At 44.7% G+C, this 12,952-nt stretch overlaps 2 protein-coding genes across 2 annotated transcripts in view; both read right to left on the bottom strand.

Moving 5' to 3' along the window:
* LOC130108409 (glutamate receptor-interacting protein 2-like) overlaps positions 1–7,992 on the bottom strand; it is a 45,527-nt gene extending 37,535 nt beyond the window's left edge. Inside the window, exon 1 of the mRNA XM_056275323.1 lies at positions 7,758–7,992. Coding sequence (XP_056131298.1) covers positions 7,758–7,992 — 235 coding nt within the window. The remainder of the gene's footprint in view (positions 1–7,757) is intronic.
* Positions 7,993–8,913: 921 nt separating this feature from the next.
* Positions 8,914–12,923, bottom strand: rpl32 (ribosomal protein L32). Its single transcript, XM_056273879.1, has 4 exons — positions 12,867–12,923; positions 11,996–12,096; positions 11,708–11,889; positions 8,914–9,085 (listed from the first exon to the last, which is right to left on the bottom strand). The coding sequence occupies exons 2-4, from the start codon at positions 12,089–12,091 to the stop codon at positions 8,956–8,958; spliced, it is 408 nt and encodes a 135-aa protein (XP_056129854.1). The 5' UTR covers positions 12,092–12,096; positions 12,867–12,923; the 3' UTR covers positions 8,914–8,955.
* Positions 12,924–12,952: the final 29 nt, after the last annotated feature.

Raw genomic sequence — 12,952 nt, 5'->3', positions numbered from 1 at the left:
GGTTTCCATGACGATGCTGTAAGAGGGTCAAGAGTTTAAAATAGCTCATCTCGGTCTGAGGCAGAGACCCTGGATAACTATCAATTTAACACAAGACTACGTTTGCGGCAACATGGCTATGAGAGGTTGCTAAAGCATGGGAGCGTTCCTGAAGGAACAGCATGCAGTTAATGGACTGTTTGGGCCCGTGGAGCGAAAATCATCATTTTCATGTCATTTACAGCAGCTGGGACTGAAACGCAGGAAATGTTCAATCTCCTCTGCAGGGAAAATATCCACCCCCACCCCCCACAGTGGGAGCCATTTCTGACAGCGTTGGGCTGGCCCTAGATTAGCAGTGCCGTTGCTTGGCCATCTGAACCTGAATACAGTCACATAAGCGTGTCAGCAGTCATGGTGATGAGGAATCTGACTTGGCACTTCTTTAATCCTGTCCATTGGGGATTACCTTTCTCACATGGCCAGCATGGTGATTTGAACATCATATGACAAACTTAAAGAAGCACTCTGCCAAGTCTTTGAGAGTGTGTGTGTGTGTGTGGGGGAGGGGGTATGTCTGCTTTATGCTATAGGCATCAAACCTAAGTCCTCGAATTGTGATGACTTTGCTGTCCGTGGCTACACGGTGACTCCTCTGATGATATGCACAATAGCCATTGGATTTCATTTAATCCTAGCATCAGTCATGCAACCTCTCCCGTGATCATGCATCACCCGTCACACGGGCTATTAAAGGTCAACCGACACGGGATCAGCTGACATTTGTTCTGAAGTGCAGTGTTCAAACCTGTCACAGCTTCATCTCGTCACTGAAGAAGAAAAAGAAAAACCTCCTATGTTTACAAAGACATGTACGTTAACAGTTCTGCAATCCTCGAGAGCGTTTCAGTACTCTGAGGTGGCTTCTATTTTTATCTGCGCTGATATGAGAGGACTGGACCGGCGGGGGACGGAACTGGTTGGAAGACAGCGAATCTATTGCTTTTCTTTCTTTCAGTCCGTATCAGGTTTCCACATCTGTCCATCTGACGAAGTCTTTCAGACAACTGTCAGGCTCGGGTCCTCTGTCAAACATTCTCCGGTCTAAACGCAGGGCCTCGGGCAGAGCCTCGGTGCACGGATTAAAGAGAAAATTCAGCCCCGCTTTGCACGAAGCCGGCTCGTTCAGACCTAGACCCCGCAGAAAATAAGCGAGGACAACATTATCAAACATAATGAGACTCGTGTATTTGCAAATGCAAGGACGTACAGCAAATGCATATGCATGTTATGGTAATTGACAACCTTTTGTGCGCATCCCTTGTGCAAAAATGTTGTGTTCACCAGCTCTGAGGCACAAACACACACACACACATACAATTGGTGACACATCAAAGACACATTAGACGAGGCAAAAGCATCATAATTACATAGCTACCCAAGGGCCCTGACAGTCCAGCAGCTGTCATTGCAGTCAAAAGGCAACAGTAGCTGAGGGTCACACAGACCCAACGCTCTGCACGTGACTGAATACTACTGTGCCACCAAACCGTCCTCCAGCAACGCTGCCACCAGTGGTCCAAACAGAGGGAATTAGGATCAGGATCGATGTGGTTAAGGGGACAACAGTTATACTGACACGTTCAAGCGGGGTGTCTTTGTAGAGGACGTTTGCAACCAAGGGGCTCAGAGATCAACTTTACCGAAGAGGGGAAACCGCACCACGGTGGAGCATCGCGATTACTCGACTAAAACGTACCTGCATAACTATCGGGCGAGTCAATTTACTGCCGTTTTAATTCAGGGCACCCTACGCCGTCTCCCTCGCAGCCAATGAGAATGTAGGTTAAATACGGGGGCAGCACTGACAATGGCGATGAAATCGCAAAGCTATTTCCAGACGATAAAACTTTATTTATAAACCGGGCTTCACCAGGCCCGGTCTGATTTGCCCTAACTGTCCCACTTTCACGTGGCCAAACGGCACGCGGGGCTGGTAAACAGGCCCGATGACGTTTGAATCTCTCGCGTTTCAGCGCTGCGGCGCTAATGAGCGCGTTGTGACGCTTGAGCTTTGCAAAATACCCGGCATTCTCTGCAATCTAACTGATAATAAAGCAGCCAGCAAATTCCAATGCTAGACAATTCCTGTGGCACCTGAACCGCCTGCGCTTTATCAATGTGGTAACGCGTGCGTTGCAGTTTTCCATCCTACAATAAAAAAATATATAATGTATTCAGCAACCTACTTGATAAGAACTTATTTGCATTGCAGAACAGAAAATTAATTGGATTATAAACACATGAGAGAAGGAAACAACTTTCATTGATGAACACTGGTTCCCCTCAAGTGGATTCACACGTAAGACGAGTTTTTTTTTGTTGCAATATTAGCAAATATATTACAGCTCCTGCAAAAAAAAAACAGCAACTGACCACCTCCTGCGCCAGTTCCTCTACTGCTGCACACAATGAAGCTTTAGGTTGAAATTCTCATGCTGCACTGCAAAGGTGAATGATCAGAGCTCTTACCAATGCTGTTCTTGGTATCTCTCCTTAGACCACACAGCATGGCTGTACTCTAGGCATCCACCTTGAAGAAGTAACCTTGCCGATCTCCTGCTGTAGGAAGTTAGTTTAGGTTTCTCCCCCCCCCCTGAAAAAAAAAGAAGTAGGTATCCTGAGGGAGCCAAGTTTCAACCGCTTAGGTGGAGCAGGATCCCCATCTTCTCGTCTTCGTTCCTCTGCCCGAACTCCGGCATTTCCCTTGACCTCCACTGCATGTGGACGCCGGTGAGGTCCTCTAGCAGGAGATCAGAGCAAGAGGAGGAATTCCGATCCACAAGGAGTCGTCTCTGATTTACCCCCCAGTCAAACTCGGTGACGAAGAGGGATGGTTGTTGAAAGGATTCTTCTTGCTCCTCAGAAAAACATCAGCCTGTCAAGCTTCTTTTTTCTTCTTCTTCCCTTCTTGTAAATGGGCTCTCTGTTAGATCCAAGATAGGTGGAGCAATGATAGATGTCCTGTTCCTTCCGTATTGCTGTTGGTCCGTTTTCAGGGTATTCTTACAAGTCGTTTGCCCTGTTCCAGAGGATTAATAATCCCCCTGTTCACATACTTACACACGGGCTCAGACTCAACCCCTCTCCCTTGCACAGCTACAGTGAGTATGTTTGAGCAGACTCTCCCTCTCTCTCCCTCTCTCTCTCTCCCTCTCTCTCTCTGCCACTCTCAATCTCTCTCGCTCTCTCTCTCTGCCACTCTCAATCTCTCTCTCTCTCTTTGCCACTCTCAATCTCTGCCACTCTCAATCTCTCTCTCTCTCTTTGCCCCTCTCTCTCGCTCTCTCTCTGTGCCACTCTCAATCTCTCTCGCTCTCTCTCTCTGCCTCTCTCTCTGCCACTCTCAACCTCTCTGCCACTCTCTCTCTCTCTGTGCCACTCTCAATCTCTCTCGCTCTCTCGCTCTCTCTCTCTGCCACTCTCAACCTCTGCCACTCTCTCTCTCTCTGTGCCACTCTCAATCTCTCTCTCTCTCTCTCTCTCTCTCTCTCTCTCTCTCTCTCTCTCTCTCTCTCTCTCTCTCTGTGCCACTCTCAATCTCTCTCGCTCTCTCTCTCTCTCTCTCTCTCTCTCTCTCTCTCTCTCTCTCTCTCTCTCTCTCTCTCTCTCTCTCTCTGCCACTCTCAATCTCTCTCTCGCTCTCTCTCTCTCGCTCTCTCTCTCTGCCAGAGGGGTGCAGTGAGGCAGTCACACACACCGCACACACAAAGTCACCCCCCCACACACACATACATACATACATACATACACTGACTCTTGCCACAGTCCCCACTCACCAACCCGCCGAACACACACATGCACGTGCGCACACGCACGCTCACTTTCACACGACAACTGCACACACTGCACACTAAACTCTCCACATAATTAACACCGCCCCCGCGTTCATTGTCATTTGCAGACCTTGCATGGTGCCAAGATACCAGCAGTCACGTCTCTCTCATAAATAGACAGCCCACATTTTACTCTTTTTCCATCTGCACGACACAGTTCGTATCTCCCTGTCTGTCAAATGGGGAGAAAGAACAAATTAACACCTCTCTTTGGTGCATTCGTTCTTTCATCCACGCAAACACAATATAGACAGCTTATGTCTACAGTGCTCTCCCCCACATGTAGAAATCGCTCCTACCAATTCGCTGCACAACAAAACCAGTGGCACATTGAAAAGAACAATCTAGTACAATGGCAGTGTTTAAAAACACTCTGCAGTTATCACATAAAATGTGTTGTGAGGACAGGTTGTGTTTCAGACATGTACACGGTAGTGCGTTTGTAAAAATGGTCCAAGGGGGGTTAATGGGGTCTGGTGGGTGCTGGGTGGGGGAGGATGTGGGTGGGTGTGGATGGGCTTAAAAAAAAACACAAGCACCGTTTAACCTGTAGCTATAGGCCTAAATATTCTTCACCATGACAGATTTTCTTACACCAAATATGTCTAAAAACTATTTGAGAGCTGGTGTGAAAAATCTCTTAATATGGATAGAAGTTAAATATTGATCATTTATTTCTTCATGTGGCAGCGCGGTGGCGTAGTGGTTAGCCTTGTCGCCTCACAGCAAGAAGGTCCTGGGTTCGAGCCCCGCGGTAGTCTGACCTTGGGGGTTGTCCCGGGTCATCCTCTGTGTGGGTTTCCTCCCACGGTCCAAAGACATGTAGGTCAGGTGAATCAGCCATACTAAATTGTCCCTAGCTGTGAACGTGTGTGTGTGTGTGTGGGGGGGTCTGGCGGCCTATCCCCGGGTGTCTCCCCGCCTGCCGCCCGATGACTGCAAGGATGGGCTCCAGCATCCCGCGACCCTGAGTAAGGCTAGGTGGTTTGGGTAACGGATGGATGGATTTCTTCATGCATACTAATGCTCATTGATTAAGACATATCACGTTAACCAAAAGGGGATGGGAGGGCAGGATGGCAGCTTTACAAGGAGTCAGTGTTTGTCCATTTGTTTAACAGGGGGGGACGGCATCCCATTAAATCCCTTCTCAAATTGACCCCTGCCTGTAAACACGTACAAAAGTGAACAGAGAAGAAAAATTACACCGTTTTGAAAATGACACTCAAAAAGAAAAACAGTCGAGTATGGATTCGGTCTACGCCGAATACTTAATGACCAACTGAAACAGAAGTGTATTCCACCATCCGCTTCCACGAGGCTATAAAACCCATCATGTCATGTTCCCTCATCTGCTGGTGAGGGCCCTCGGCGAGACCGAGGCCCGTGACTTCCTCCCACCCAAACAAAGAGGGCCTAACATGTCTGCTGACAGACACACAGTCACACCTGTCCAACCATTTGTCATGCACACATGCACACATGCCTCTCTCTTCCTGTCCCCACTAGCTGGCCCCCTCCTTGATCCTCATTTTCTGCCCTCCCCGCCCCCAAACCTTTTCCACCTCATTTGGTTTGGTCACCACGGGCCAGTTCTTGCCCTCGCTGACACTTGGGAGGAAGGGAAGCAGCGATTGAATATAACACAAAAGAAAGCCACTTTATTTTGTTACTGTTCAGGTTAGAGTGAAAGTTGTCCTCTGCAGTTAACCTGTCCTGTTGTGTAGGAGCAGTGGGCAGCCGCAGCACCCGGGGGGCCAACTCCAGTTCTTCTTTCCATTGCCTTGCTCAGGGGCACCGACGGGAGTATTAACCCTAACATGCATGTCTTTTTGATGGTGGGAGGAAACCCGCGCAGACACGAGGAGAACATGCAAACTCCACATAGAAAGGCCCTGGGACAGCCTGGCGTTCGAACCTAGGACCCTCTTGCTGTGAGGCAACAGTGCTGTCCCCTGGGCCACCGTGCCGCCCGAAAACGTTAGTTTTGGCACAAAAGTACAAGATGTCACAAAAGCAGCAGGTCAGACCACACGACACGGCCCAGCACTTCTGTCTCAGCTCCATAAACACCCCCCCGAATGAATATTTCCGAATACCGTAAAAGGATGACAAACAAACATTTACATGTTTCTACCCACTGAGGCATGCAGTCTAATTAGTCAGCTCTTGCAGTGGACACAATACTCTTTGGCGTAGGTAATTTCCTCAGAGACTTCTGTCCTTAATACCTCATTTACAGTGTGAACAGGCGTAGCGTTTCAGACCGAGACTAATTAATTTCCAGCAGAATTAAGAGGGAGACAGAGGAGTGTGTTGGGTCTGATAAACCCAAGGGGAACAGGGCTGCAAAAGTAGGGTAACAATAAATCGGCACTCTCACTGCGCTTGTTATAAAAGTTTCGAAACAGAAGAAGTCGACGCTGTGTGATCGTGAAGGCTCTATAGGCGACAGTGCACTGATAATATCCAGCCCCCCCCCTCCCCCCGTTCTTCATTTTCTGTTGTTGTGCACACACTGGCATTGGTCCCAGCCATTGCACATCAACAATCAGACATTGATACTTCATTGCCTGAGACAGGGTTGGCACAGAGTGAGCTTGAAAAAAATCAATAAAAAAGTTAAAAAGCAGTGAAAGATGAAGCAACGGCTAAACACCTTGCAAAAACTAAATTAAAAAAAGCAGCACTTGACAAAAAAAAGAGGAAGTAGAGGACCTGCATCTTTGTTCAGCATAGAAATCTGGTTTGCACTGTTCCTCAAATTGGGGGGGGGGTGTCCTATTTTTTGATTGCAAAATAATGACAAACTTTCAATGGGGAAACATCTTGAAGCCAGGTTGTTGGTTTTTGTTCCCTCTTCATCTTGGAATGTAGCAAGATGCACGAGAACTTGTAGTTCAGCGGCATACTCGGCAATGAAACTAACCACTGCCCCCCTGTGGACATCTCCTCCAGTCGCAGGCAAGTGTATGAAATCGAGAGCTGTACTGACTAAAACGTTGTCATGCAACGTAGCTGAGTGAAGGACAGGGAGACGCCAGAGGGGCTGGACATGAGTCATGCACGAGTCTGACGTCCAACGCGTGTTGCAGTGTTCATCTCCTGGGTCAGACGTCCACGGAAAGTCGTTTAAATGCTCCATTTAACAATCCCACTATATTGGAGACGCTCAGTCTAAACATTTTTACCCTCTGATCTTGATTTATCTCAAACATTGCACATCACTGTTCACCTGTTAACTGTTGTAAAGTTGACTGCAGGGTCTGAGACAGTTGAAGACTGTCAGCCTCCATGTCAAATACACGACTCCATCACACAAACTATGTAACCCTCTGCATGTCCAGCTGAGACATCTGTCTCAACTTGTGCAGAGTTCTCACAACCTTTTTTTTTTTGTTGCATGTTACCATGGAAGCTTAAAATAGACAAAATTCAAATGAAAATGCAAATTCATTTTAAAGCTGTGCATGCATTTTTTTTGAGGGGGGGGGCAAAGTGTTTATTCCATTGCAAGAATCCAGCTTGCGTTTGAATTTTCTTGATTACAAAGCAAGTTTGCTAACAATATGAAAATGTTAATGAAACAGCCATTTGACGTGTCATTCTCAAAGCCCAAAAGCCGTGTCCTGCTCCATTCCCCTTACGCCAGTCTTTTCTCGTTAAAGGGCCTGTGTGGCTGTATATGTTGTACTTACTCAGAAAAATGCAGTACTGTATGGAATAGAAATGGTCACTGACAAGCTAATTACAGCCATGTGAACTGCAGGTTAATTGAAATTGCTACTACCTCCCATAAATCCTCAGTATTTAGGAATTATTGACAGTCATATGACATTTTTAAAAATTGAATTTTTTTCCAATACATTTACATTACATTACCTTTGGTCCTCCCTCTGATAATGCCAAGTCGACACCTGAGAGAAAAAGAGAACATCCTCCTCTTTACATCTGCAGACAGGCTTGTTTTCTTAATGGACTCTGTCTGGGGAAAGGCCAGGATGAAGTGCTTGTGGTGTGGGCGCCCTTTTCCAAAGATCGACCTCATCGACATGTTCAGCTTTCGGCCCTCCGCAGGAAAAGCAAAGCCCCGTCTTCCTCCAGACATCAATACCATCTCTGAGATATTGCAGAGTCGGCCGGTCCTGCCGTTTTCATGCTCTTCTCCCCGTCTGGAAAACCTCCAGTCCCTCCTGGAGCATCTTAACCAGTCGAAATGTGCACAAATGAAATACACGGTGCCTCTAGCTCATCATCGCTTGGCAATTCATTTCTTCATGTAAACACCGCCACAAGCTGACAGTCTGAAGTGTTTTTTGTTTTTTTTTTTGCATGGCTGGCAGTGTCACTTTTACATCGACAGATGGTTGAGGGCTGTGAGGCACAGCTTGCCTACCAGAATGCAATGGAAACTTCCTCCCTGGGAAGCCGACGCCTGAAATTGCACAGCAATATCCAGGGAGAGATGTATTTTATCACCAAAGAATGGCTAATTTGCAGCCACAAGATTTTGGTTAATATATATATATATATAATCCAGATGAATCGGCGCATAATTGGGTCAGCCAAGTGACTGAAGAATATAGGGCGTTTTTAGACTCTTTCTAACAGCACAGTTTGAAGTGAACACATCGCAGCCTTCTTTTCCAATAAGCAATAAAGCTATAATAAACCCAATTATGGCAGCACTATTCTGGGATGGCTTTGAAGGGGGAAGATTTATGGGTAGATGTCCCTTCCTGCTTCATGTATGGTTAAAAGCTCTCCAGGCATCTGGTCCCCAACGCTGCTCCAATATTCAGTCATGTGGAAGGAGCCGAGGAGCCTCTCTTTTTACCTTGGGGTGAGTACAGCTGGTGTTGGTATCATCACCACTAACCACAATTCATGTAAATGCATTTCCTCCAGAAAGCTCCGTGACATGTCACAATACCCCAACTCTCAAAACTATCATGGACAACATATTATCCCCCACTGACTGCATTTTTCAAACAAGCTACAGAGTACAAGGTATAAAATAAACATCTTCAAGCAAAGATCTGTTTTTATTTTTTTTTTAATTTTAAAAATAATGGCCAGATCACTCGTTCTCTTCACTGCGCAGCCTGGCATTGGGATTGGTGATCTTGATGGCCAGCTGAGCTGCCCTCTCCACGATCAGCTTCCTGTTCTTGGAGGAGACATTGTGGGCAATCTCAGCACAATGGGTCCTACACAAGGAGGGAAAACAAACCAATTAAGATTTAAGTTTACAGTAAGTAATAATTCAGATGTTTAATATGACTATGATTATGTAGATTACGGGAAGAGGTTGGAATATCACACAAGTGTTAAAAATTCAGCTTGATATCATTGGCACCTATAAAGAATATGCCAAAACAAAATAATTGACCTCAAAATGACACAACTCTTAGTGGCAAGAAAGGTTCTCATCTATTACTGGCCATCAAACCTTAATTTTTAACATGTTCCCTACCGTTAGTACTTTTATCTCCATCAGGGTATTCAAATACAAATTCCAAGAGTCTAGGGTATTCCAACCAACCCCAGGTGACAGTGGACTGATTTAAGCCCAACAACCTTTTCTACTTGAAACTCTTCTTGTTAATCAGTTTCTCAGGTACATGACCATCTCAGAAACAGGATGGCTTTTTGATGAGTCAAAGCAAAATATATTCCAAGTAATTTGGACTAAACTGAAAAACTAAGAAATCACTAGTGAAGGAGTGAGTGAGAAGACAGGAATGCAGAGATGAAAGCGGCCACATAATTCATATCTACTTATTGATATTTACTGTATCCGATTTAAGAGCGAGCATAAATTCATTTGGGAAATTAACACAGGTGTTATCAACACATGCTCATCATCATCATCCTTCCACCGCAGTCGAGCATGCATTCACAACATCACGCCAGTGTTCTGTTTCCCATTTGATTAAGTAGGTCTTGGAACATTTATTCGAGTGTCTCTTGAAGTACAGTCTATGTAGTCGAAAGGTCACCTTCCTCTGTTAGGACATGGGAGACGCATACAGATAACGTCGGATATAATCTGACAATAGGGCCGTGTAGCATGTGTTGCTTGCCTGAATTCACTCAAGCAAGCAACACATGCTACATGGTCCTACTTTCCAACATCTGTATGGGCGCTGACAACTAGCAATACAGAACTCATACAAAAGGCCTATTACAAAAACGCAACTCAAAGTAACCATGGGATTGGTCAATGTCAAACAATAAAATTGTGAAGAACTCCCAATGATAGGAAGGAACTGATCTTAGAGGGGGCGACTAATGTGGAAAAAGTTTGGGAGACGGTCTACACAGTGTTCCTGTTATATGTATAGAAAGGAGGGAGAGAGAGAGAAAGGATGGTGAAGTAAATTTGGCATCCACTCACTCATCTTACTGGATTTTGTGATGACTGGGGTGGCTGAATGTAGCCTATTGACTTGAGTTATCATAGATGTACATATACAGCTCCAAAACAAATTTCTTTTGGCTTTTAGTGTAAAGCACAAGCATAAAAATAATGTAGGTGTCACTAAAGGCTTGGACCTCAATTTTATACCACATTTAACCATGTAACCAAAGCTGCCTTTAACAAGCTTAGAAATATTGCTGATTCCTACCAGTACCTAAAAAAAGCTAGACTCAAGTCTGTGACTGTGCCACTAACACAAAGGCTTCCGAGATTAGCTGTAGTTACCTGAAACAACCTAGGATGCAAGCAAAACATTTGCAAGTAACGACAATTATCTGCTTATGCCATGTTAATATTTTTCAAACTGCCGGCACCTGCATGTCAGGCAAAAAGAATTCTGTGAAAAACCATAACCAAGCATCTCTTGCCAAAGCAGGAAAAGTGAGGTTCCATGCCATCAACGCAAATGATGGTTTACAAAAACAACAATGAATATGAGGCGGGTACTGGGAAGAGTAACTAAAACTTAAGAGCCTATTCCCAAAAACGGCTAATAGAGTGAGGATGGGAGCATATTAGCAGTGTTTTCAGGGTTTCTGACACAGCTCAATGTCTGTTTTACTGCATTCTATATTCTAATGGAATGACAAATGTAAATAGACAAATGCACGACGGCTGAAAGGTAAAATGTTGCCAATGTCTATGAATTAGCGCAGAAATTTAGTGGAAGCACCTGATTTGATGGTGCACAGGTATAATATATACATATATGACATCAATTAAAATCAAAGCCTCTCTCGAGAGGCCATTTCACTCGGGCATCATCTTGGAAACGCTGCCAGGCATTAAGTTCTTGCCCACAAAAACTAGAACCCCATGTTTTCAAAAGGGGAGTCACTAACACATAAGCTCATATCATTTGGTTTTAATATTTAGCAACAATTGCAAACTGTAAACAACATGAAGTGGTAAGTCTTGTTCCAAAGGATGCCATTTTCACAGAAAAGGGTATCCCAGAAAAGGGTTTAATCATAGATCTTGGTACCTCCCTGAGGCTCTAGCCCATAATCTAACACTTCAAAAAGATTTTTGGAGAGGTTTGGTGTTAAGACTATTAAAGTGCTCTGGTCAAACTAGTATTGATTAAATGCCTATTTCTTTCTGACTCTTTACCACTTTCTGCCCCCCTCACCAAGGTGGTTTTAAGTGGTTGTCAAACAATATTAAATAGTTGATCTAATAAAACAAGGGCTTTGAAGTGTGTCATTACTTTTTATTTGTAGGTATTCCGGGTTGAACACTGTTATGGTTGCTCCGTCCAGGGAATACAACTACCACAACGCGAAATGTTTGACCATGTCATTCAACCATACTGTAACCCTTTTGAAAATACATTAAACTAACTTACTTGTTGCTCATCATCAGCACTTCGAGCTCCTTTATGTTGTGCACCAGGAACTTCTTGAAGCCAGTGGGTAGCATGTACTTTGTCTTTTTGTTGCTACCATAACCAATGTTGGGCATCAGCATCTGACCCTTGAACCGCCTGCGGACCCTGTTGTCGATACCTCTGGGCTTGCGCCAGTTTTTCTGTTGGGGGTAGAAAAAAAGGGATGTTTGGGCATTCATTTAGGTGTTTCAAAAAATACAACGGTGTCAGTCACAGCCTGGTGAGTAATTTAAATGTCGGACTTACCGCAATCTTGACATATCTGTCAGACTGATGACGTATGAACTTCTTTGTTCGCTTTTTGACGATCTTAGGTTTGGTAAGGGGCCGAAGGGCTGCCATGGTGACTGAACAGAAGAGAAAACAAGACGAGTGAATTTTCTTCACATTGAATGGTTTTGTCGAAGAGTCTGCAACCACGCTACATAGTGCACCTTAAGTCTGTGGAACAGGTCAGAAACAATGCCAACATGTGGAACTGCACAACTAAGAATGTCTGCATGACTTGTTTGAGACCTCGCTAAACTTGCAATGTGTCAATGTGGTTGGTGGTCATGTTTTAATGATCCTTCATTATGACATGAACGCCCTTCTCAGTCAATACCTCACGTTGAGACTCAAAGACAAAACTCCTACCGACGTCGGATCAACATGTAATCGATTAAATCATCTGTAACGTGCAGCTAAAAAGAGATGAGCCAACGTCTGTCAAGGCAACATTTAACACTAGCGCTAATTAACTAGCATGCTACCTAGCAAGCTACTAGGTTAGCTATCTAGCCTCAAAACGATAAGCAAATTTAAAACCTAGTAACGGACACAGTAAATCACTTTAAATATGGCTCTATAATGTTTGAGAATGACAGTAAATTTCATTGTATCAAAGTATAAACCACGCGTCAAACGAGGCCTTTACTAAAACCCAACATCGCGGGGAGGAGCAAGTGAAACGGCAGCACCTTAACGCGAATTGCGTCTATATATCGCATACACATCAGTTGAATTGTTAAATTTTGTATGAGTTATCAATAAGTATATGTTTATAAACGAGGGAACCTGGCAATGTGCTTTATCAACCATATACATTTTAAGATGAACATGGATTAAGTTCACTCACCCGCCGACCTAATTCAGAAAGGGAGCAGAGCAGCGGCGGAAAGGAAGAAAAGGACTTCCGCAAGTGTTGCAATGCATTATGGGTAG

This window comes from Lampris incognitus, chromosome 2 (genome assembly GCF_029633865.1).
Source record: "Lampris incognitus isolate fLamInc1 chromosome 2, fLamInc1.hap2, whole genome shotgun sequence".
NCBI classification, from domain to species: Eukaryota; Metazoa; Chordata; class Actinopteri; order Lampriformes; family Lampridae; genus Lampris; species Lampris incognitus.
Note: the sequence above shows the minus strand (reverse complement) of the source record. Positions and strands in the feature narration are given on the sequence as shown.

Coding starts and splice junctions, on each gene's coding strand:
- rpl32 (XM_056273879.1), bottom strand. CDS start 12,091: ATGGCAGCCCTTCGGCCCCTTACCAAACCTAAGATCGTCAAAAAGCGA. Junction 11,890..11,995: donor ACAGATATGTCAAGATTGCG/GTAAGTCCGACA, acceptor TACCCCCAACAG/AAAAACTGGCGCAAGCCCAG. Junction 9,086..11,707: donor GTGCTGATGATGAGCAACAA/GTAAGTTAGTTT, acceptor CTCCTTGTGTAG/GACCCATTGTGCTGAGATTG.